The sequence below is a fragment of the Mytilus californianus genome, unplaced genomic scaffold (genome assembly GCF_021869535.1).
Source record: "Mytilus californianus isolate M0D057914Y unplaced genomic scaffold, xbMytCali1.0.p SCAF_11, whole genome shotgun sequence".
NCBI lineage: Eukaryota > Metazoa > Mollusca > Bivalvia > Mytilida > Mytilidae > Mytilus > Mytilus californianus.
This window is the reverse complement of record NW_026262593.1, coordinates 8,371,912-8,399,532: the sequence shown is the minus strand read 5'-3', so window position 1 is coordinate 8,399,532 and position 27,621 is coordinate 8,371,912. Positions and strand designations below refer to the sequence as shown.

Genomic DNA, 27,621 nt, shown 5'->3' with positions numbered 1-27,621 from the left:
TATACCAAATATGATCCCCCTTGTAAGTTGCCATGTAATGGAATATTGAAATGTGGTCACGAATGCAAAGGAACACATTCCGAATGTAGTCAAGGAAGGCTTCACAAACCATGTGAAGCGAAATGCGAAAGAAACTTGGTATGTGGACATATTTGTATGGATCATTGCAACTACCGTTGTCCACCTTGTACACAGAAATGCGATCGGAAATGTATTCATGGCGATAGATGTAAAAACAGATGTAGTGATAGCTGTATACAGTGTACTAAACTTTGTAAATGGGAATGTAAAGCAGAATGTCCAAACAAATTCAAGTGTGGCAAAGTATGTATGAAACCTTGTAAAAGACCAAAATGTAATACACTTTGTAACACTATACTAAGTTGTGGCCTCGGTCATAAATGTGCGGGACTAATATGCGAAATTTCAAAGTGTATTTGTAAAGTGTGCGAAAACCTGACAGAAAAACTATTTGGATATGACGAAAATGATAACGCCATATTCCTTTTGTTAGAAGATTGCACATGCGTTTTAGAAGTTAAAGGACTAGACCAATATATTTCAAACGTTCTGGATAATACCAGAGCTGAAATCAAGTCCTTGAAGTGCCCAAAGTGCAGCACTAAAATATCAAAGTCAAATCTAACGAACTAAAAATTATTAACAAAAACGTGTGTGAGGTATTTTGGACCATTCGAAATATTGAAGAAGGTACTGATCTCCATGAAAAGCGGAATGATACAAGACAGACACTCACTGATTATGAAATTGATCTACCTCGTGACATATTCACTAAACTAGAGGACAAAGTAAAAACTACCAGATCGGTCGATATTCTAAATATGATAGTCGTTCAGTTAACCTTTTATGAGGAAATTTTTAACCTCAGACAAGAAACTGTCCCCTGTGAATGTCAACGGCTATTAAAAGCATGGTTAGATCGACTAGAAACATGGGTGTTTTTAAGGCGAGGCAGATATGCAAGGCAAGAACATAATGAATTTTACCTAGAAATACGACGACTGCAACTTACACTTGATATTCATAAATTTAAAACAGAACTCTACGAACGCGATGAAGGACTCGCATTCCCTGATAATACTCAAAATTACTTGCTTAAACTTGAATCTATTGGAGTCGTGGAAGAAGAATAATTATCTAAAATGAGAAAGGAAACAGAAGAAGTCTCTTCTAGAATGATTGGTCTTACACTTAAAGAGAAGCAAATAATAAAACGAGCCATGGAGAATGAATTTATGGGATCGGGATATTGGTACAAATGTAAAAAAGGTAAGTTAGTATATTTGATAGTATAGAAATTGTATTACTTGAACTTACAAGTATAACATGAAATGGGGTTATAGCAGTGCAAATTAAAAGTGTTTACAACTAAAAAAAGTTACTTTGATACTTCAGACTTGATATAAAGTTTTATACCTCAAATAACCTCTGTATTGGAAACTTTGAAATATATTTAACAAAAAGAAGACCAAATTTGTCCAAAAATACTTATTTGGTACCCACGCTATCGAAACCGGGTGATCGACTACATATAATAAGTTGATTTTCAGTCAGTTTCAAACGGATACTCCTCCTTTACTTTAAAACTCCAAACAGTTTTAAGTTTAACTTTTATTGTCTACCTTCCTTATTCGTAAGTTGATTTAAATAATACAAGCATTTCCAATAGCAAAACAGTGGTAGATGTGCCGATGCATGGTATTAATTGACTCTCAAGCAATGGATGGATTACAAAATTGTTAACCTCGACACTACCAAATTTTATTTTGCTTATACAATATTCACTTGTTTAAATATTTTTGTAGTAGTCATATTAAAAGAAATTGGGTTGGTTTGAGATAATAAATTGTATGAATTATGGTGATAGTACATAGAGTGTTAAACTTCACTTAAAACAGGTAGTCTTCCAATTATTGATTCCTCTCGTTTCAGGGCATTATTATTCTATAGGAGAATGTGGTATGCTTATGGAGAAAATAAAATGTCCGCAGTGTGGTTTGGCAATAGGAGGTGCTGATCATATTCTAACTGATGACAATGAGAGAGCTATGAATTTTGAAAATCTTTAAAATATTCCATTGAGTTATATTCTTTTCTCGTAATTATCAGTTCATTATGCATATTTTTTAATGAGGTAGAGTGTACATATTATAAGCTCTATGAACAAATATTTATTCGCACGGCCAGTTGTTCTGCTTTCATAATCAACAATGACGTCAAAATCATATGAAAAGTACGTAGAAGTCATAAGGTATTAGTCTTAAGCTAGCTGGAGTAGTCAATCGGAAAGCGTTTGTTTTTGGAATATCTGGAGTATTTGATTTTTTTTTTTGGTGGACAGGGAAATATGGTAAGAGTCTGTTAACTTCCAGAAAAACCATGATGTCTTATTTCGTGCTTTTTTATACATCTAGCATCCATCTTTAGCTTATCTTTTGCAGAAATGTATATGCATATAATTTTCATTTTTAAAATAAAATGAAGAAAATATTATGCAATCTGCCTGGAGATATCATTTAAAATTATTGAATTCTGACTTTGATGGGAGTTCCCTGACACTATCAGAAAGAATTCCTAAAGGACAGTACAGCAGAATGTACATTATGATATGAAGTTAATGTCAATGGAACAGCAGCCTTAGGATACATCAATACATCAAAAAAGATCAACATACTGTTATCAACCGTTATGTATATTAACAGCAAATAAGAATCACATATCGTTTTTTTTTTTCATTTATATATAAGAGGTTTATTAGGTTATGATTTATTGTACTAAACTGCATGTATAAAATAATGATTTTTTTTATGTCTTCCTGACGCATTTGTTATAATTTTATACATTTTACACCAAATCAAAATGTATGACATGAATAGCAATGGTTCATTTGATATGTATTTTTTTCACACAATAATATATTTGTATAATATCATATCATAGACCAAAATCCACGTTTGCAATGTTTCATTTTCTGTTTTTAGTCATATTGGTATGCATGATAAGTTTAATAATAAGTATTTTTACAGAGAACAAACAACAATAAAAAAAACAAAATTTTAAGTCTATTAAATAAAGATATACCAATCCAACTAAATTAACCTTTTTTAGGATAGATTGCAATCCTACTGTAATCACACAAAGATCCCATGTTTCGTTTTGGTCTTGCTAATTTACTACTAGTTATGCCTGAATTCGTTTCATCTAGACAGCAGTTTACATATCATGCCCAACATAACCATACATGTTTGCATTATTTACATGAATCTATGTAATCATCTTGACTCTCTCAACTTAACCGAATTGTTTATTATCAAAACCTCCTTTTTTAGGGTTAACTCTTTTGCTTCATACTTAATTATATTATCAAACGACTTTAATTTGTTTATTGAGTTAATTAATTGTTTCAAAATTGTAACATGTTTATAACGTTTATGTCAGTATCATGCTTTTATTCTATAAAAAATCATATTTCCTATACAAAGACACTTTATTATGGTTTTTTTACCAAATAAGGAAGAGAATGAACGATAACATTAATTATCAAAGTAATCAAGTACGTATGTAATTATTTTGATTGTGTAACTTAATGAGCAGGAATTAAAAATCGAACATTACTATGAAAATATTATATAGCTAAAATATTTCCTAATCTGAATGCTGGTGTGTGATGTTGCTTGACGTGCCACATAGCCGATGCTATGTTGAAACTATATCAGGTCTTCAAATGTGGTATTAATAGTCACATATTTTGATCTACAATAATGCGGTCGTTTTATAACAAATAGACCCTTTTATATATTTCCATAGTTTATGTAAATATATATTTTTTTCTTCACTGATGTTACTTAGATGCTGTTTAGATTATGTATTTTTTGTGCAATGTTTGAGCTGTTGTTCGTATAGAATAAATTGTAAATTCTCAATATATGGAGGATATAAAAAAGTATTAACAAAAATACGGAACTCCAAGGTACATTCAAAGTGGGGAAGCCCATAAAAACTGACAAATTCAAACGCTAGAATGGCGCCAACATAAACGTTTTCAAAAAAGATAAGCAATCAATCAATCAATCAACTTGAAACTCTATATTCACTAACACATGTTTTATAGAACGTATGATTTTAATCAAAATGTACACACATCAAACTACATGTAAAATTCATTCGATAATATATCATAATTAACATTGTACACAGACGTTTAAGGCTTATGAAAGTCTTTGTTTGAATATTACAATCCAAATAGTAGATTGCGTACTGTGATACTATACAGACATCCGATACTAGCCAACGAATGACATTAAGATGTTGCTGTACAAGCTTATCTACGTCATCACATGAGCTGGAAAGAGTCACATTGTACACTGATGTCACGTTAAAGACTTATTTGTGAATAAGTGAAAAAGCGTTTGTCCAAAGGGTTAATATCCGGTGCCTTTTCCGGCCCATTTCTGATATACATACTTATTATAAAAATATTAAAGGCTGAGATCTAATACTTCTAATTTGTTGTTGGGTTAAACAAGCATCTGGGATAAATGACATTTAATGTGTAAATACAATCGCTGGAGCATGACATCTACGAGTTTGACTGTCCCTCTGGTATCTTTCGTCCCTCTTTTAGATTGTAAAATAATATCAATGATGTTATAGCATTCAAATGTCATTTTAGCATTAGCAGATATATAACAATCGTTTAATACTTTTATGAAATTTGGTTGCAACTACTGCCTTTTAACATCAGCTTAATACTAAAACCTAGATGACTGAATTACATGCCTGAGCAGTTTGTTGATATATCTGTAAGGGTTTGGTTTTGCCTTTGTTCTCTTTTGGTTTTAATCAGCACTTCAAAGTGTGTATTAGGGTTTGGAGCTAAAATAATGTTGGTTTCCAACATCACTGAAGGGACGTTTCAAATTTAAAAAGTTAGAGGCCAAATAACGTACGAAATTGAAGAGCATTCTTGACCCAAAATTCAATGCTAAACGTTTCTATGAGGGGAAAAACATTGGTTTTATTATTAAGCATTGAAGGACAATGTCAATTAAATGTCAAAATCTAGATACTACAGTATGTCAAAATATGCCATAAAGAGAGGCGGAAGATACCAAAAGGATATTTACACCCATAAGTCGAAGACAAACTGACAACGTCATGGCAAAAACGAAAAAAGACTAAAACACAAACAATGGTCTATAAAACACATCATAGAAACTAAAACTGAACCACAAGAACCCCACCAAAACACCTTGGTAATGTCTGGTGCTCCGGATGTAAGAAAAGATTCTACTCCACAAACCTGCAGGTTAAGCCATCTATTAGCCTGTACTATTTGGTTAATGTTAAGAAATACAACATAATGTTGTAACACCTAAGAGTAAACACAGATTTTTAAAAAAATAAAAAACTGTCCATTTCTCAGTAGATGATCATTTGATAAATTCCACCGATAACTTGAAATGAATATGAGCACACATATTTTATCTATATATTGCTTTTTAAACCCTATTAATAACAACGTAATTTACATGTGCAATGAAGTTGCAAATCTTTCAAGATGTTTAATTAATTGACTTAGGCGTGAGATACATGCAATATGTAGGACGAAAAATTTTTTGAAAATCACCAGTTTGATTAAATCATTTATCTATGGTCGTGTTCACATTGAGCTAAACTCGGCGTGGTGTAAGTGTACTCAACATTTAAACTAAACTCAATTGCGTTCCCATTGATAAAAATCAATGTTTCCATGTAGTTTTAAACAGGTTTTGACTACATGCGGTCGATAGCCAATGTAGGCTAAGTGTACATAAAACTAGATATTAAGAATGTAGATTTTATTATGAATACTTAAGAAAGTTACATATATTGAATAAAAATGATTATAATGATATTATGAATTAAGTTATTTGCCAATATATATGACAAAAACTTAAAATTTGTTCAGCTAAAATATGATTGAATGTAATAATCCTTTAATTTTTATTGGGAGAGGGATTTTTGCTGATGAAATATTCATTTCACACCGATTGATAGTACGGCTTATTTTTTTTACGCGAAAATTATTTTCGCTTTTTATACAAACTGTTTCTTGCAAAGACCTGCATTTTGTAGGACAAAATACTCAAATTCGTCATGTCTTGGACAAGGTTTTTGTTTAGAGTTAGTACCAGTCCAGACTATTCATTTCCAAAATCACCTCGTGGGTAAATGTGGAATAGAACTATGGTCACTTAGGTCTTCTTCCGAACGGGCTTAAAACCCTTGCAAAAGTTGGCTGTCCGTTCAGAATGGGAAAAATAAATTCGAAAGCTCATGAAGAGAGAGAGAATATAGTTATCAAAGGTACCAGGATTATAATTTAATACGCCAGACGCGCGTTTTGTCTACATAAGACTCATCAGTAACGCTCAACCTTTGCAACAATTTTTTGAGGGGTCCGGGGGTGGCCTGTTGAAAGGTAAAAATTCTGTCTGTATCCAATGTACTCTCATTTTCCAATCTTCATCTAGGATGGTATCTTTTACAGGACCTTCCTATTGTGTATATTGTGAACTTATTCTCGTCCTGAAGACGTATGAAATATTTGACACTGGACGTTAAGCAACCACCAATCAATCAATCAATTATTTTCAAAATCCTTGTTTCGCCTATTGTTACGCTGTTTTAATTTGTGTAATCGTGAAATCTTAAGAAGTCTCAAAGTTCTCCAAATCAATAAAACAATTTTTAAGGTACTAATCATTCATCTTCGTGGGTCAAACCATTTTGTATCACTTTTATAAAAAAAACAAATTTGTTCAACAATATACAGAAACACATTTTAAACTATATGTTGAATACCCAACCCTTCAGTTTTAATGGAATCAAACGATTTTTCTCACTTCTATCCTGACACAAATACATTGTTTTCTTGAAAAAAAGTAAATTTAAACAATTTACTCCAACCGACCCCCCCCCCCCCCCCCCCCCCCCCCATTGTTAAATATGAATTGGTTTGCGCCTAACTGAGAAATTTGTAATTAATACTATGTAATGTAATGTAAATTACGTGTACATGTTGTTTACTTGTGTGAACAATATTCATGTGCAGGTAATTAAAACCGATGTACATATGAGAACAAATTTAATGTGAAACCAGTGTTCATTCAGGATACTAATTGTAAACATCATTACAGTACACGACATTTGGTGTGAACACGGTCTATGTGAAATTAGATGAATACAGAAATGAAATGAAATACAATAAATGACAAAAATGTGAATATCAATTAAAGGTATTCATAGTATGTTTAAATATCGAAACACCTAGGTAATCTTTATTCTATAAACTTTTAGAAAATCGTCAATTATTTATTGAAAACCAGTTACAATCATTTATCTATATGAATTTATAGACACGTAGAAAAATAGGTTATAGAAAACATTATTTAGTTAAAACGTAATACGATAGTCTTGCAGCATAAATGTGTTTTCTTGCACATATATCATGTATATGAATGGCTCTAAAATATATGTTTTTTAATTCCGTTCCCTCTCCGTTATTAAAGGGTTTTCATTTTACTGATACATGACAAATGATGGCAGGTAATCTTGACGATTTATAGATGGAACTAGTGTCGTGTCTTTTGACTGAAAACTGACGTTTGAACTGAATATGCAATCCCTTAATCTTGATTGAAAATGTTTTTTCAAAACAATCTAAATAAGGAGTTGTTTTCCTTGTTTTTATTGCGTTGTTTCTTTTTTTGTTATTCTGGTCTTGTCTTGTAAAAAGAACAAAACAAAACAATTTCAAACAAAACAAAACAAAACAAATCGAAAAAGGAAAGCAGAGTAAACAACACAAAATAAACACCGCCCCCACCAATTTAAAAGACAACTTAAAGACAAAGGCAATGTTAGTAACACATTCGAGAAATGATAAACAATATGAAATATTCTTAACATAAAATGAATTGTCGAAATAAAAAATCATCTAAATATAAAAATAAGGAGATGTGGTATTATTGCCAATGTAAAAATAAGGAGATGAGGTATGATTGTCAATGAGACAACTAACCACCAAAGTTCAAATAAAGTGAATATAAGCAATTATAGGCAACCATACGACCTTCAACATTGAGAAAAACCCATAAATGAGAAAACTAACTGCCTAATTTATAACAAAACAATTAACGAAGAACAAATATGACAGACATGAACCAACGACAACCTCTGAACTACAGGCTCCTGACTTGGGACAGACACATAAAGAATGTGGCGGGGTTAACATGTATGTGAGCGCTATCCACAAAGACAAATATCTACTAAAGTTCATATGACGTAGATTTAAGTAGCTATACGTCACTACATTCTAAATTGACCACACCAATACCATAAAATCAGTAAAACCCATACAGTAAAGTTATTTTAGCAAAAAGGAGTTGTAACCTTAATCTTGACAAAGCAAAATATTTTAACTGAAAAAAAACACGCATAATAGGTATCTTATAAATCATGCAGGTATATACTTTGGCTAGTGGTCTGATGGTATATACCACTAGAACTAATAGACCACTAGCAGCGGTGCCTTACCATTTGTAGTAGAAACACAAGATGCCAACTTTCGTGCGCATAAAACGTGAGTCAGGAATAACGTTATTCAGTAACTTATGTTCTAGTCTCTTTTACACTTATTACAAACTAAACTAGATTAATTTGGAAAAGCTTACAGATTGACATATTTTATATACTCATTTGTGGGTGTTTGAATGCGGTCCTATTGACTTTTAATAATTTCAAATTTAATAATTCCAAATGGCACAGAAAGGTGTATTTGCTGATCCACTTGTGATCGCATATTTACAATTCTATTCAGTTAATATCATATAATAGACCAATAATCAATTAATTAATATTATCGTATGATAGGATATCATTTCCGAAAAATCTACTTTCAATTTGAATCAAACTTTGAACCCAACTTGTATTCATTGAATGCCTGTCACGTATTACCAAAACGAGGTTATTTTTTACAGAGCATGATAAATAAGCACCAGACTTGGATGCAACATTTATGGAACATAACTATTGTTTCGATGTAAATGTCAAAGATTAAGTGAAAACACATTTGCATGGCCGATGAAAAACCGTAACAGGAGAAAGAAAGGGGTTTCCACTATTTATACCGATGGAATTCGAACGATCTAAATATTGGAATCGGCAAAAAAAAACCATGAAATATGTAAGTTGTTTACTTTTACTGAAATCCCGTGTAAATTAATATTAAGGACGATTTAGAGATAACTACACAGCGTTAAATATATGTTGTAGGTAATTTATCTTAGTTACTGAAAAAAAAAATAAAGATATTGTAGAGACGAATCCTTATCAAATATCTGTTTTGTTATCTGAACAATGAATGTTGATGAATTTTTATATAAACGAAAGATACATTCTTTTAAATAGTATACAAGGTCAATTGTCGCTCATGCAATTTACTTTTGACGCAGAGCGAACGGTTACTTGCACGATTCAATGTTGGATAATATCTCTTTAAAAATCGTTGTTCCTTAAGGTAAATCACTTTATAGATAAACCACAACTTGTCAAGTGTGGATTTGATAGTAAATAAAACGTAACCAAATGAACAAAATATTGCACCAAAATTTATTACAATGAATTATAACTGGTTTCGAATTCTGACTTGGGACACATATTGAATGTACATTGAAACAGCAAATCTTTGTTACTAATGAATAATAACAGCAATCAAGAAAAAAGGAAAAATAAGAGAAAACAACTAATCAAAGCCTAAGCTAGCTAATCAGACCTTTTCATATAACCGATAACTATATCACCTCACTGTTACAATTATCCATACATGTACACTAAATATTGTTTTAGTTCTGGCAGTATCAAATTTAAGTACAGTTAGCAGATAAATCTTAAATAGGTGGACATTTGTGTGAAAAACAAACACATTGAAACAATAAACTGTAAACTACGCTTTGTTTACATGATACACTGGAACATGGAGGCAATTAAAAGATTTGAAATAAAGATGAATGTCATTGGATTATAGGAAAAAATGATAGTGATATTCATAATTTACTGGACATATAAAATCCAATAAATATGAACGAACTACTTAGAAATAAAAGGGGGTTGACGAACCAAGCATTGTATGAATATTTCAAAACAATTTACTTAGTAAAATAAAATTGTAATCAAAAGATGTCCTCCGATTATCGAAGTTCGACAAATTATAGAACGAATCGTAAGATCTTCAAACTCAACAGACTATGAACAATATAGATTTATATTATTGATTACTTATATTATATAAGTGACAAACATGCAATGTAATATGTACTCAAGATATCAATTTTTTAATTTTTAAATGCCTTCGTTTATACTTTTGTCACGTTTTATTTTATTTTAATACACATTTTGTCTACACTTCATCGTTATTGAAAACGTTCCGATCTAATGCTTTCCAGTTACATGTATCCTGATTACAAATATATTCAAATACTTATATCGATAACCAGACTACATTTCTTGTAAATCTACTTTCGGTTTTGTGTTGTTGTCAAAAATACCACAGCTTTGATCACCATGTTAAGGTGTCATAAAATAATAAACTCCAATACCATCCGTGTAAAATTATTGATCCTTAAAAGTTTTATTAATATTATTCTAAAATTATCAATTTAGCATTGTAGTGAGATCTTTGCATATTGTATTCTTCAGTTTTAACATTAGTTCTGTTTTTAATAAATCAAAACATTATAAAATATTTATGGCTGTACAGTTATGACACTTTTGGTCATACATCCAGTCGATGCTTATATTTTGGCATTGAAGAAGGCAATGCTATTCTCCTCATATTTACACTTAATCCATTGGATGTGAATTCACTTAAAAATAAGTCTGGGACATCATATCTTATTCAATAGTTTGAAATATCTTTGAACTAGCTTTCAGTAACTGCGAGTACCCTTAGATCAGTACCTAGCTTGTGTTTCTTGTCTTGTTGTGTGTTTTTGACGCTGATATGATGAGTCCAGCCTTTTCCGCTTCATTTTTACAGTTCGTTCTTATGTTCAGCTGTTACACTACTGTCCCCATGTTAAGCAATCATACAACTTTCCTTCCTTATTTTAACCTGCCGGATAAAAAAAATCAGTTGCTTTAATTTTTTTAAAGTCATTTTGTTAATTTATTTATATTTTTATATAATTCATGACAATAAAAAAAAATGATGATCTTATGTAGTGTATATCCATATTTTCTTGACGGAATTAAAGGCTGTAGCAAAATAACAACAAACTATTTTTTAAGAAGATTTCTTATAGCTAAATGTATAAACATAATTCCAACAAAAGTAACGATTTTTTTGTGTGCCCATATTTTTTTTGTTCAATATCTTCTCAAATACAGAGCAAGGATCAGCTAGGAATGAAATATTACAAACTATGTAAAGTTCGTCATGTGTTGTAGCTTATGGTGACTCATCAAAGGCAAATGTTTTTTATAACCTGGACAGCTATTATCTACGTCATGTTGTGTCAAATTTGAGATCATCTTTGTTTAAACCATCCTATTCATTTACCGTGGATTATTTTTTCTAGAATTAACGGCTCCTAAATCTGTCTTTGAAATGGACTCACCAAATTATATCCAATTGTTTCCTTTATGTGCCTAATTTCATTAAGTTTGAATTGGCTAATTTATTGATTTCTGTTCACTAATGGAATCAATTTAATAACTTACCTTTAACTTTTGTAATTTTGATATGCCTTCACTGGGAATCGAACCTCTCCTTGAAATCTGATATGTGTGACTGACATCAACACATCGACGAGACCTCTCGGCTACCAATGGGTTGCAATTAATATGTCTATTACATATATATATAAATGAACGTATGATACACATCGGTACAACGGACACACAATGTTTGTACCTTTATATATACATAATAGATAATCGTATAGTATAAGTTGGTAGCCGTATGGTTAAGATCAACGAGTTATAGAGTCAAGTTAGAAGTAGAGACTTGTCGGTTTAGGTTCGAATCCCTGTTTTCTCTGTGTTGTCCCTATTCTTTAGTTTTTCCGTTTTCTAATTTTGTATGTTATTGTGGATATTTTTGTTATTATAGCATTTACTTTTGGATTATTATTGGCCAATTCGAGTATTTGAAAAAAAATGATTACATTCAATTTGTCCATTTTTGTTTTATAAATATAGTATGATTTCATCTGTTTTACTACATATCTTTACAAATATTTATTCGCAAATACCTATGCGAGTAAATTGTGATGTGCCTAGAATTAGGTTTCTTGCTAGATAATTCGGCAACATACTTATTATATATACTTAAAAATAAGTTCGAATATGTCTTATTTTGTAAATTACGGATAATATTCAGATGCATAATAATATAAAGACAGTCGTGTTATGTTATATTTGTATTTCTCTAACCAATTAATTGTGGACTTTATTAATGCATTCTTGAACATGATAACAGGGTTATTTATACTCACTTACAATATACAATTCTAGTAACCGGTATAATCCTGATCTGAAGATAGTAATATCAATTATTACATAATATGCAAACCACAATGTGTTTGTAATTAATTTGTGATAAAAACTATGCCTTAATGATATTTTTTGGTGAATGGTAGCATCTATATACATATTCAATTTTTATAATTTAACGCTATTCCTAACGAGCCGCAAAGGGCATATAGCTATTTATATGTGTAGACATGTCTGTTGTTATATTTATCCACAATTTAAATTGATTTGTATTTGATTAAGAAAAATGAGCACATATCATAAGTATATCACCTTAAACACGTATAAGGTGTTTATTGCTTCCAACCAGAAATACGATTCATTCCTCTCATTTCTTTTTCTGAAACAAACTATTTTACTATATACTAATTTTTGTCTTCATTTAGGCGTTTTATGGGATATCTGCATCCTTTAAAAGAGAGGCAAAAGATATCAAGGTGACATTCAAACTCATGAGGAATATTAACTGACAAAGCCATGGCAAAAAATAGAAAGAAAAAAAACAAAAGACATACAATAGTATACAAAACACAACATAGAAAACTAAAGACTGACAAACACGAACCCCACCAAAAACTGGGGGTGATCTCAGGTGCTCCAAAAGGGTAACCAGATCGTGGTACCTTAACTGATAATGTTCGCCTGAAACTGTATGTACATTATTCAACTATAAACATACAAAATTATGTCAATTTTATCGTTAAATTATAAGTCCTGTATCTTTGGTGTGTTTTTTTATAACCTTTATCTTAGTTGTGATTTTAAGTGATCCCAATCATGATTTAAATCATACTTCAATAGTTTTGTTTGTAAAAATTGTCAAATGACGCCGAAATCGTCGTCTAAAATTGAATAAGTTGACGGAATGATTACGATTTGTTACTACTGCTAAGCGCTATGAACAGCATTCTTTTTGTTTAATTCCTGAAAATTTTTGAATGATATTACTTATAAGTAGTGATTTTTCATATATTTTAGAAATAAATCAATCTTATATCTGATTTGTGAATTATTTATTTCGCATAAGAGTTATCAAATTGACTTTAAAAAAGTTTAAAACAATGATTTTTTTTTAAACAAATCAATATGATCGTCGTACATTGTACTCATATGCCTAAGAATTGATTGAATAGGTTCTACTATATAAAAATAAGTCATGGTATGATTGCCATGAAACAACTCTTCACAAGATATTAGTCTATTTGGTGGTTTTAAAAGTATTCCTAAATATTGGTATCATGTATTGCTTTAATGTTTGGCATTTTGAAGTTAAAATAACAAGAAACTAGGAAGAATTTTTTTTTCCTAGAACTGACGATTATTTTTCTGATTCAGTTTTAGTGTAAGCAATGGGAAGATACAAAAGAGGCACACCAATATCGAGTGGGGGCTACAATTTGCGTAGTACTAAAACGTCGAATGTAAATCGAAACAAGTCTGTAAGACAAAGCATTGATTACAGTGGCGTAGACTTTAACGCGTTATCTGTAATCATCACACACGAAGATAAAGTGAACGATGACGTTATTGATATATCACATTCTAGCAAAGAAGGACCAACATTGAACAAAAGTCAATGCACTTCAAACGAAAAACCTAATAAAGATGACATAGATAACTCAACAAAAGATGCCTATAGAAAATCTGTATCTGAACTTCAAGGTGCAAAGTCAAATAGATCGTTCAGCCCTTGTTTAGGAAGTATCACTCTAAATCAATCGGTAAGCAATTGTCAGAAAATGTCAAACAGTTTTCAGGATAATGATAACCCTTATAAAATCTCTCGTCCGAACATCGTACTTGAAACAAACAAAACTCACAAATCTGATAATAATGTTGGAAATCTAGATGCAAAAAGAAGAGAAACCTTTTCATCAAAAAATGAAAAAAAATATCCAGGAAAACGAAGACACAAAAGCCGGTCACTTAGTACGGAATCCAATAGGCGAAAGAGAATTAGATCATCTACTAATTTTGTTGGCGATGTAAAACACAAACAGCAAAGTTCTAGGAATGACAAAATTCGGGATGGAGAACACCCCTATTCCGTCGGACGACCAGATAAATCTCCTGCTTGTCACTTTTACGGCCGGTATAGGCGTAAAATAAAATTTGAAAGACAAAGTTCGTTCCGAGAAAAGATAGATCAACGATTGCCATATCACAAAGGCACAAAATCACTACGAAGTACTGCTTACAGAGAGAGGTCTCCATTAAGACATACACCTGGGCAGCAAAGGGGACACGTTTCCAGGCTACATGCTTATCATAGTTCTCCATGTAAAAATACAGATCTACATTTATCTTCAAACCGGAACTATGAATTTTGTCATGATCAGAATCCTACATTTGATAAAATATCTCGTTCTTGCAATACTGAATACGATCGAAATATCCAACGAACACATGAATTAGAGAGCAGACATGAACACACTTGGCATACAGTGTCTTCAAACAGCAACAATGAAGTTTTTCGTTGGCAGAAGCCTACATTTGATAGAAGATCTCGATTAAATGTTGATATCAACAGTGAGTATGATAGATATAGCCATAGAACGCATGAAAAAGAAAGAACATTTGAAAACATACGGCAGGGTGTGTCATCAAACAGGAATTATGACATTTGTCGTGAGCAGAATTCTACAGTTGATAGAAGATCGCGTTCAAATTATGGTATCAACACGGGATATGTTAATAATTCCAAAAGTACATATGAAAAAGAAAGCCAACATGAAACCACATGGCAAGGAGTGTCTTCAAACAGGAATTATGAACTTTCTGGACAGAATCGTACATTTGATAGACTATCTCGTTCAAATATGGATATTCATACTGAATATTATCGAAATATCCAACGACCACATCAATTAGCGAGAAGACATGAACAAACTTGGGAGGGAGTGTCTTCAAACAGCAATAATGACCTTTGTCGTTGGCAGGATCCTACATTTGATAGAAGATCTCGATTAAATATTGATATCAACACTGAATATGATCAAAATACCGAAACAAAACATGAAATAGAAAGCAGACATGAAAACACATGGCATAGAGTATCTCCAAATAGGAATTATGAACCTTGTGGGCAGATTCCTCCAATCGATAAAAGATCATGTTTTAATGTAAATATCAACACCGAGTATGGTAGAAATATCCAAAGAACACACGAAAATATAAATCGAAGAATGAATCACAAAGAGACATATGAATCTCGTTCCAACTCTAAATCGAACGTTCCAAGCACAAAGCAATATAACTGTGAGAAGAAAATGTTAACACACAATTCTCAGAATGGCTTTGAAGCGTCTCATCAAAAGATAGATATAGAAAAATTGTCAAAGATGGATAGCGATAGCCTAGCGGCTCATCTAAGTACTTATAGTAGAGAGCTAGATACATTTTTGTTTAAGGATGTGAGAAGGGAGCAGATGTCTTTATTTTTGCAAGTGATGTGTCAGTTGTGTAAGTGTAAGCGTGAAGTATTAGTTCAGAAAGCTCTCAATCCATTAAAAGAAAGAAGGTTCTTTGACCGACCGGATATAAAGAAAATTATTTGCGAATTGCGTTTACAGTTTGATGAGGAAAAGATTCAGATTCTGCAAAATTTACTAGTTTTGATGAAAGGACTTGCATATCATGCCAATACTGGGCCCTCTGATTTGATCACACCATTAGATTCCTTAGAAAGATGTGTAAATGAAAAACTAAAGAATGGAAATCAACAAAGCAACCTTAAAGCATTAATACAACAGATAAGAGACAAGTGGGATCCTGCAAAAACTCTTTGTGACGAGAACAAACTCTCAACTTTATCTATATTGCCAGATCTTATAGAAATAGAGTCGTCGTGTGCGAGTTCTTTAATTGATTCTGAGTTTGACACAGAAGAAAGCTACTTGCGAAGACTTTTTATGGTTCATCGACAGGATTTTATAAGGCCTCTATGTAAAGGGTTAATGTCTTTAAAAAACACTTTATTTGCAGATCCGTATTGTCTTGAGAAGAAATGGCGCCATGATGACATCCGTGTTTATAAAGATATATGTTTCCTATCACGATGTTGTAATGAGCAGAACGGCATAACTTGGAAAATTAGTTTTGATATCACTCCGTATAGTCGAATCAACTGGAACATTAGAAAGCTACTGACATTTGGATCTCTTGTGTGCTTAACTAACAGAACATTTACCATTCTTCAGTATGCAACTGTAGCAGATCGTAATGCTGTTGACCTAAACAATGGGATTTTTGAAATCAAATTTATCGACGATATTGGAGACATGTCTGAAATTTTACAACAGCCTGATGTCCTACAAGTTGAGAGCCAAGCCTTCTTTCCGTCCTACTTTCATACGTTAAACTCACTGAAATGTATGTACAGTGAAATATTTAATGCGGAAAAAAGATTACCTTTTGGAAAGCAATTATTAAACAAAAGAAACAGTGTGGAACAAGAAAAGCCAGATTATTTTAAATCACCTTCATTCGTAGAAAAAGGATTTGACATCAGATGTTTGCACTCTGAACAAAAAGCAGTAAAGGTTGACATTTCAAATGAGGCAAACTGGCCTGATGCAGATAGTCTTGGTATGGACGATTCTCAACACCAGGCATTTATCACATCAATGAACAGTAAGCTTGCCTTAATACAAGGACCACCTGGAACAGGGAAAACCGTAGCAGAACTTCTTTTACGAAATGATAGTATATGGCGTCAACAAGATGACCAAGGACCAATGCTACTTCTTAGCTATACTAACCATGCATTAGATCAGTTTTTAATAGATATCTCTAAAAGACTGCAGATTACCGACGCCGCTGCTATTGTCCGATTAGGATCGAGATCAGAAATCGAAATATTGAGCAAATATAACTTGACGGCTAAACGCAAGGCATACAGTTACAAAGATGAGGAGTCCATTACTCGCGGGGGAGAAATTCGAATACGTACAAAAAGAGAAACATCGAGCGTACTGAATGTATTGGCATACAATGCTAAATCTAATTTGAAACAAAGAATCAAAGAGCATGAAAACTTGAAGAAACTACGAGAGGAAATTCAGACAGGAATAGTTCATCAAGACTGGCTCCATGGTGTAGCTAATGCTATTACTGACAAGCAATACAATGCACTCAGGAACGAATCTTCTTTAATTAGATGGTTAAAAGTTGAATCAGTAACACAACAAGTTGTTAATATACAACAAAACTATTTGGAAAATATTTACGAAGATGATGATTTTGAGTATTTCGATGAAGAGGAAAATTGGTATGATGATTTAAGTGGAGATTATGACGAAGAGGGCATACAAACATTGGAAAAACTTCAACTGATGCATTTAGACTTAGAAAAATTGAAAATGGTGATTTCTTCAAGTATTGTATTTAGCAAAGAGAAAACGCAAAGCAACCAATGGTTTTGGGAGCAATACAATGAGTATAAAAAATCTGTTTTCATTAAGAAAATAGAAGAGAAACTCTGTTGTACACAAGCAATGCCATTTGAGGATGCATGTTCTGTGTCGAATATATGGAACATCGATTATCCACAAAGGTGGCAGTTGTATAAATACTGGATTCAACAGTCTCTCATTCCCATCAACAAAGAAATACAAGAGTGTGAGGAAAGCTACAGAAGAGCCCAAGGACGTTATGAAGAGATTCAACATATAGCTGATATCAACATATTGAAGAGAGCAAAACTTGTAGCATGTACAACAACCAGAGCTGCAAGAGATATAGGAATACTAAAACGAGTTTCTCCTAGAATTGTTCTTCTTGAAGAAGCAGCTGAAATCCCAGAACATCACGTGGTGGCATGTTTGACGTCATCCTGCAAGCAACTTATTATGATTGGCGACCACCAACAACTGCGTCCGTCCTACAATGATTACCAAACAGCACGACAACATAAAATAAATATTTCCCTTTTTGAAAGACTTATTCGTGGACGTTTTCCATATAAACGATTAGAATATCAACATAGAATGAGACCAACAATATCCAAGCTTTTAGTGCCTCACATTTATCGTACCCTGCAAGATGACCAAAGTGTGTTTGAATACGAAAACGTTAAAGGAATTAACTGTAATGTGTTCTTTTTATCGCATTCTGAGTTTGAAGACCAGGAACACGATGAGTTTTCAAGAAGTCACAAGAACGAATTCGAGGCATTGTTCATTTGTAAATTGTACAGATATATCAGAATGCAAGGATATCCTTCTTCTAAAATAACTGTGCTGTCAACCTACAAAGATCAAGTTCGGCTACTTCGCAACAAGATCAGGACTGAAGATCAAACAATTTCAAGAAATGAATTTTTTACCGACGACTTCGTCAATTATTCAGGGATTTCAAGTCGAGAAGACCAACCATCTGTAAGAGTTACGGCAGTAGATAATTTTCAAGGAGAGGAAAATGATATAATATTGTTGTCGCTTGTCAGAAGTAATAAGGAAAACAAAATAGGCTATTTATCCGAGGCAAATAGAGTTTGCGTTGCTCTGTCAAGGGCAAAAATTGGACTTTACGTGATAGGCAATTTTGAACTTTTAAAATCGAGATCAGAACTGTGGAATAATATTGTCATTGATGCTGAAAATAGAAAATCTGTTGGCTCAAAGCTGCACCTAACTTGTCAGAATCACAAAAATTCGACATATGTTTCTAAGCCGGACGACTTTGATCAGGTTGCAGATGGCGGATGTCAAGAACCTTGTGATGTCAAGAGACAATGTGGGCACTTCTGTTCAAGAAAATGTCATGTAGATGATTCAGATCATGAAGACGATTGTCAAAAAGAATGTCACAGAGTTTGCGAAAGTGGACATAGGTGCATGAAATCGTGTCATTTTCCAGACCCATGTGAGAAATGTAGTGAAATCGTGGAAAAGACAATTCCAAAATGTCAGCATAAAAAACGTATGCCTTGCCATAAAGATCCAAAGTCTTCATCATGCGATGAACGATGTCAAGCTATTATAGCATGTGGTCATCGTTGTCAGAAACATTGTACAGATCCTTGTAATACAGAAGATGACTGCAAGGAATTGATAAAGGTAAAAGCTCGTTGCGGGCATGAGGTTCAAGTGGCATGTTATACAAAATATGATCCACCTTGTAAGTTGCCATGCCAGGGAATACTGAAATGTGGTCACGAATGCAAAGGAACACATTCCGAATGTAGTCAAGGAAGGCTTCACATACCATGTAAAGCAAAATGCGAAAGAAACATGGTATGTGGACATATTTGTAGGGATAATTGCAACTATCGCTGTCCACCTTGCAAACAGAAATGCGATCGGAAATGTTTTCATGGCGATAGATGTAAAAAAAGATGTAGTGATAGCTGTATACAATGTACTGAACCTTGTAAGTGGGAATGTAAAGCAGAATGTCAAAACAAATTCAAGTGCGAACAAGTATGTATGGAACTTTGCGAAAGACCAAAATGTAATACTCTTTGCAATACTATACTAGATTGTGGCCTCGGTCACAAATGTTCAGGACTGTTATGCGAATGTTCAAAGTGCGTTTGTAAAGTATGCGAAAACTTGACAGAAATATTATTTGGATATGAAGAAGAAGATAACGCCATATTCATTCGGTTAGAAGACTGCACATGCGTTTTCGAAGTAAATGGACTGGACCAACATATTTCGAACGTCATGGATAATACAAGTGACGAAATCAAGTCTTTGAAGTGCCCAAAGTGCAGCACAAAAATATCAAAGTCAAAAAGGTATTCTAACGAACTAAAAATTATCAACAAAAACATTTGTGATGTATTTAGAACCATTAGAAATATTGAAGAAGGTACTGATCTCCATTCAAAGCGGTTTGCTACAAGACAGTTACTCACTGACAATAAATATGACATACCTCGTGACAAATTTAATCAACTTCGGGACAAAATCGAAAAAACCGGGAGGGTCGATACTCTGAACATGATATTCGACCAGTTAACTTTTTATAAAGAAATTCGTAATATCAGAAAGGAAATAATTACCTTTAAGTATTGTCGGCAGTTAAAAGCATGGTTAGACCGTCTGGAAACTTGGGTATTTTTAAAGCGAAGTAGATATGCGCGACAAGAACATACAGAGTTTTTTTCTAGAAATACGACGACTACAGCTTACGATTGATATTTATAAATTCAAAACAGAATTGTCTAAACAGGATGAAGGACTCGAAATCCCAGAGAATATTCAAAATTACCTGCTTAAAATCGAATCTATCGAAATCATAGAAGAAAACGAATTGTCAAAAATGAGAAAGGAAACCGAAAAAGTCTCAGACAAAATGATTGGCCTAACCCTTCAAGAGAAAGTAATGATAAAGCGAACCATGGAGAACGAATTTATGGGGTCAGGACATTGGTACAAATGTAAAAATGGTGAGTAGTAATTTCTTATAAATTTTTACTAATTAAACATTTAATCGTTATAATATGAAAAATCTTCAAAGCCTTATTTGTTGTCAAATTCATGTTCATCGATTTGGTTCGAATTCTCAAATTTTATTGTACTAAAACGTTAATCAGAAAAACAAATATTTCCCAAAAAACAATGCGTCGAATCATAAAAGTATCAAATTTTTGGGATAGGGCGCCATTTAATTAACCACCGACATGACCTCCCATATACATATAAACAGGTATATAACGTATAAATTGCACGTGCTAAAATATAAAACTTGTTTCATATCATAATCAAATAATATCTTTGAAAAATTGTCTCAAAGCTGGAAGCTAGTTCTGTTTCTGTTGCTGGAAATTATGCTTGCTTTCAACAGTTCTGTATCTGATCCAAAACTCCCATGTAGATTTCTTACCACAAATAGATTCCGGGACAACTGTAGTTTAATAGTTGTTCAAATTTCATAAATCTATCAAGAAGATACATATCCAGGAAAATACGATAATTGAGGGAATCGGATCCACTCCAAAAGCTGAAAAAAACAGGTGCGTCGACAGGGTAAACATCTCCTGCTATCCATGCATTACCCGCTATCCGAATCCACACTTATTAAAATGTCAAAATCGGGAATATAACATAAACGATAATTTTACAGATCAGACCACTTTTCTGGTATCTAAAGATATGAAACCGAAACAACATGTCACTTGTTAGTAAGTTTTGAGTCACCGACACTTCGTATCGATCAACCAATTTGAGAGGGTGAAAGTAAAACATTATGATGTGGTGTTGAATTGTGTCGTTCTTCATATGATGAAGACATAATCTTTCAATCAGTTTAATTGAGGTCTGGAGCTGGCATGTCAGTAACTGCTAGTAGTCCTTTGTTAATATCTGTTCATTATTGTCATTTTCCATATAGTTTCTTCTGTTACCTATTCTAACATCGGACTCGGACTTCTTTTAAACTGAATTTTACTGTTCGTATTGCTGTGTGTTTGTTTATTCCACATTAACTAGAGGTATAGGGGAAGGTTGAAATCTCACAAAACATGTTTAACCCCGCCGCATGTTGGTGCCTGTCTCAAGTCAGGAACCTCTGGCCTTTGTTAGTCTCGTCTTTTTTTTTCATTTATATGTGTTGTAGCTTAGTGTGACGTCCATTTTCTCTGAACTAGTATACATTATTGTTTAGGGGCCATCTGAAGCCCGCCTTTGGGTACGGGATTTTCTCGATGTGTTGAAGACACATTGTGGCCTTGGGCTGTGTTTTGTGCTCTTTGATCGGATTGTTGTCTCTTTGATGCAATCCCCGTTTCCATTCTCAATTTTATTCATCATGATTGACCCTGTTGTAGCAGTTTTTGTGTAAGGATCACATCTCTGTTAATGGTCTGTATTGTGTAGAATAACACAGGTGTAACGTATTAATTGAGATATGTAAACGTCATACAACGGGAAAGAGGGTATGCTTAGCAGTTGGAGAATTGCAGACCTTCTGGTTTCGGTAACATCCTTACTCTCATGTTCACTAGGATATATGAGATGCACCGAAATTTGGGTTATTGTGCGACAGGGATCATCAATATATCTGAAAATGAAATTAAAGAACCTAGATAGATGCCTTTTCTTTCTGCCTTTAACTTGTAATTGAATATTTTGTCGATAAAAAGGGAAGACGCTATGCCAAATAAGTGATATTTTGGATATTCACGCTATCGCTAGTTTGAAGTTTGAGGATTGTCTATCTTTTTTAACTTGATTTGTATCTTCTTAATTGATGTATAAGATTTGAACATCTTTAAACTACTGTTACATTTATTTACCAGAAACCCCTCCTATACATGTACATTGTAAATAAACATGCTTTAATATTCTAAACAATTTTACGGAACTAATTCCATTGCTAATCTTACTGTCCGTTTTTCGATTATATTTATAATGTAATAAAGGGGATTTCAAATAGCAAAGTATGAACTTTGACATCTTTTCATTTATAAGAGGTGAAATTCCAGAGTTTTAATTTCCTCTTAAACCGCTGAATATATTTCAATGGACCTTAAAGATTATAAGTATATTTGGTATCAATTGTCAATGTTCATATTTTATGTTCTTTTATTACAATAATATCCGAATTTTTTTTTATTATGGAACAGCTTTTATATTTTTTGAATTCTACTGATAATATAATATAAAGTTGCTATATTTGTATCTGAATTTCAGGACATTACTACTCTATTGGGGAATGTGGGATGCCTATGGAGATGAGAAAATGTCCGCAGTGTAATGTGACAATTGGAGGTACAGGTCATATGCTAACTGATGACAATGAGAGAGCTATGGACCTTGAAAATCTTTAAATTTCTGTTATATCTTATCAAAATACATTGTCGTTAGGAGACAGCGTTGGACATTTAAGCGCTTTGATAGGACATTTTAGCAAAAAGAATCGGACGTGTTAGCGCCAAAGTGTAGCCCAGTATAGCGCCAAAATTTAACCCATTTTAGAGAAAAGTGAAATTAAAAATGCCCATTTTAGCAAAACTAATTTATTCATTGTAGAATAGTAAATTTTAATAGTATTAATACAGCACATGAAGTATGAAAAATGTGTTCACTTAAATGTCCTGCGCCCTTAGGAAACGACCATTTAATCATCTTTTGGGGACCGGGAGGATTTTTTACCCACGGAATACTCTTTTTCATCTGGTATTTATTTTGAATTCCAATGCGGAAAATGTATTTCCGTTTTTGTACACAATTTAAATATATATTGTATTTTGTTGATTTTGCTGGGTATAATATTCCATTTCGTCCCGTATTGGAAAAGGTTATTATTTTTCGGTGTGTAGGCCAGATCATTCATTTCCAAATCACTTCTTATTCCTCCCTCATTAGAAAGGTCGACTGTTTGCCCTCCTAATCATCTGTTAATTACACAGAAAGTAACGGCGCGGGATGTTTGCGCTTTTTCAGAGGACATTTGCGCTTTTTTATGGATATTTGCGCTTCAATTTATTGGACATTTGCGCTTTTTATGTAGGACATTTGCACTTTTACAATATTTGCTTCCTAATGACTTCCATCCTCTTTTATCCGGCCTTGGGACCGGCAGGTTTGACCTGGCAGAGTTAAAGTCATTTCATAGCACATTCATTTCATAGCACATCCATTTCATAGCACATTCGTGTTTAAAAGTCATTTCACAGCACATTGATATAGTTATATATAGCTAATAGTAAACATATTTTTCAGGATTGATTACTACATGTAGTATTTATTTTCCTCTTTTGCTAAGTATCCTTTTCTTTTATATTCACTTTTGTACACATTTGCTTCCCTGATTTTTTTTTTTTTTTTTTTTAGAATATTCCTGTTCATCGTTTGCAAAGTTAATTATTTTCAGTTCTTACCTGGCCAAATCATTCATTTTCAACATCCTCATCCCCCTCGATATTCAGATAGTCGCCCCCTTTATGCACTATCCAATCCCGCCATCGACCGATTGTCATGGGAGAAACAAAGAGTTGGAGGAGGTATAACCAAAATCAAAATACATATAATTAGGTCGTCGTATGTACCGAAATATACTGTTTAAGGGAGACCATGTCTTCGTGTTTTTCTCCCATTCCTAGAGACACCGACAATTATTTTTTAAAGGAGAAAATTATTCCCATCCGGTCTTTTTTTGGTGCACGTGGAGTACCTGTTTTTGTCGTTTCAGAATAAATATTTTCCAATATTTTTTCGGGATGGAAACACTACTCAATAATCTCGGGTCGGAAACTTTCAATATAAATCTTACACAAACAATTCATTTAAATGTATCTGAAACTCAAATCCTACTAAAACAGTTGCTACATGTGTTCCTTTTCTGAAAATAAGTGACTAATTTGTGCACTGCAAAGTTAGCGCGGCAAAATTTGATGAACATATTTAATTCATGAAAAGCACAGTTAAGGGTGCATTTCTTTCTAACCAAAATTTTGTAAACGTTGTGTGCCGTTTGTTATCGTTTGCTAAACTCTACAAAAGTAGAAACAATTGTACGACTTTGCCCCCAGCAGAGCTATAGAAAAAGAGTACATAAACGGGTGTTACACGGACACTTTTTAGATGATACACGGACACTTTTTAGTTGTTACACGGACACTTTTTATAAATAGAATCACTCGTGCATGATCAGTGAGTTCATGGGTACTTTAAATTTCAATTAGATTTTTTTCAAACAATTCCAGTATATTACTATTCATATCAGTACACTAAGGGATTGACCATGTAACTTCAAAAGGGGAGTTTCCAAAAAAAAATATTCTGATCCCCAATTTTGTGAGAAAAAAATATATTGTGGTCAATCAGATGACAAAATAATGTTCTGATTCCTGATTTTCCGTATACCGTATATAATAATGCTAATTTCGAAAAAAAATATTTGGGTGATAGCGTTGAAAAACTAAATAATTTTCTTACTCAGAAAAAAACATACCCCCTTTTGGAGCTAAATAGTCGGCCCGTAAATGTATTTTTTTTCAATACATGGACATGAATAGTATTCTGGACAATGCTGAAAGTAAAGAAATGCTGGTACCGACGTTTATATTTCAATAAAAAAGACAGGAAATATGTATAAAAAAATCAAATCTAATGAAAAGATAGAATCCCTATCAACTCACCAATGCACGATTGATCCTATAAATTAAAAGTGTCCGTGTAATACATGTTCAAATAGGCAGCAAATCTTGAAGAAAATCATTCAACTTATTTCACCAATTTTGGACGGTAAGCTGCGATTGGATCATATTGTGACACGTGTTTAATCCTGACCAACACTATTAGAGACATATATAAAAACCTAATCATGAATTTTAAAAAAAAATCCAAAATATATGCCTATATATATATATATATATCTAATAACAAGACAAAATCCATTTTGTCATAACATTTCATTCACTAATGAAATAGGAAATTCATTCTTTTTATACATTTATATTGTTATTGAATTCATATATATAGAATTCATATATTTGGGAGCAAACGTAAGATTTTTATTATTTTTTAAGGCGGAATGGGGGAATGGATGTTTTCAACAAAAAAAGATAGAGCCTGTTTATTCAGTTTAAATTTATTTTACCCCCCCCCCCCTCTTTTTCCGTTTTTCCCCAAGTAAAAATCAAATGTAAGCTTGCTTACCTCTGAAATCTTTTTCATACATTACTTACTTGCGAAGTTGCATTTTTACAAGTCTCAAATGTGTACGACATTCATCTGTTACTTGACATGGTTCTTTTTTATGAAATTATTAGATTCTTGAATTTCTTGAGAAAAACTAGGCTCAAGGGAAGTGAAAAACTGTAACTTACATTAACTGGTATATGACCATTTAAGTTTCTAATCTGTTTAATTTTGATACCTCTTCTAAATGCAAAATGTACTACGTCTTTCTTGAAACGTCGTACAAGTCAGATACAAAACAAAGGTAACAAAAAACAGGCCGGAAACAAACTGCCGTAAAGTTTTTCTGCACTCGTAGTCTGGTCAAGGTCCTCGGCTATCGCCGCGGACCTTCACCTGACTACTCGTGCAGAAAAACTATCCGGCAACGGTTGTTACCGGCCTGTTTCTTTGTTACCTTTGTATTGTATCCAATACATACAGCGTTTAATCAGTGTTTACTGACCCTGTTTGAACTTTCAATAATACATGCAAATGTTGTTGGTAAACAGACTTATTACAAAAGTTGAAACAAACACATCATTTAATCAGGCTGAAGTTAGAAACAAATGTAGCGTTTGTACTAACAAACGATGAACGACAAACTGTAGACGCAGTTTTAGTGAGTGCATAGTTTGTCAAAGTTTAGGTAAACTATGTTAGAAACAAATGATCAAAACATGTGCGCGCTTAGCCGTTTGTATCGTTTGTGTTAGAAAGAAATGCACTCTAAGTTTCATTGGTCAGCATTTACATTTCATAAATTTAGTAGCCACACCTAACTCATGTAAACTTAATGCATTCAAAACTGTCGCCTCTGTGCATTTTTACAATCTATTAAGTAATTGGCGTGCAATATTTACAACTTCAATATAAAATTCCGGGGTATTCAAGGGTTAGACATCCACATGATCCAAAAAAACTGGCTTTTCATTCCTGATTATGTCTTCTTGATATACAACAATGTTTGCTTTGATTAATTTTATTTTGATGTTTGTGTGTATGTTGTATGCTGACTATTTATAACATTAAGTGTTTAGATTATCTAGATGTATCTATATTACAATATATAACCTAGATTATTTTTGGCTCATATGTTTTTCCCAATCGAGTTAATCATGCGGAAGAAAGTGGGTGATCGGTTATTTATCTTACTTGATGCACAGGAAGTAAACCATGACAAGTTTATTGTAAAAGTTTCTAAACTATATATACATCACCCGTAAAATAGCACTTCTTTTTAATAAAATAGCAACTGTTTGGCGTCAAAAGCATATTTGCATATTTCCAAGTCTGTCCTAGCTGAGTATTTGTATACAACACTTCTGATGAACTGCGACTTTGTGATATCTTTTCAACATTTTGATTTTTTGTTTTATTTTTAAGTTGTTGC

The 27,621-nt window shown here is 32.8% G+C and overlaps 1 protein-coding gene and 1 long non-coding RNA gene across 2 annotated transcripts; both read left to right on the top strand.

The window, feature by feature from the left end:
* Window positions 1–666: 666 nt before the first annotated feature.
* On the top strand, window positions 667–3,635 carry LOC127719493 (uncharacterized). The gene is made up of 2 exons (XR_007990330.1): window positions 667–1,290; window positions 1,954–3,635. It is a non-coding gene; the product is annotated as an uncharacterized LOC127719493 (long non-coding RNA).
* Window positions 3,636–13,938: 10,303 nt separating this feature from the next.
* On the top strand, window positions 13,939–27,307 carry LOC127719481 (NFX1-type zinc finger-containing protein 1-like). The gene is made up of 2 exons (XM_052225631.1): window positions 13,939–20,992; window positions 23,238–27,307. The coding sequence occupies exon 1, from the start codon at window positions 13,947–13,949 to the stop codon at window positions 20,739–20,741; it is 6,795 nt and encodes a 2,264-aa protein (XP_052081591.1). The 5' UTR covers window positions 13,939–13,946; the 3' UTR covers window positions 20,742–20,992; window positions 23,238–27,307.
* The last annotated feature ends 314 nt before the right edge of the window (window positions 27,308–27,621 follow it).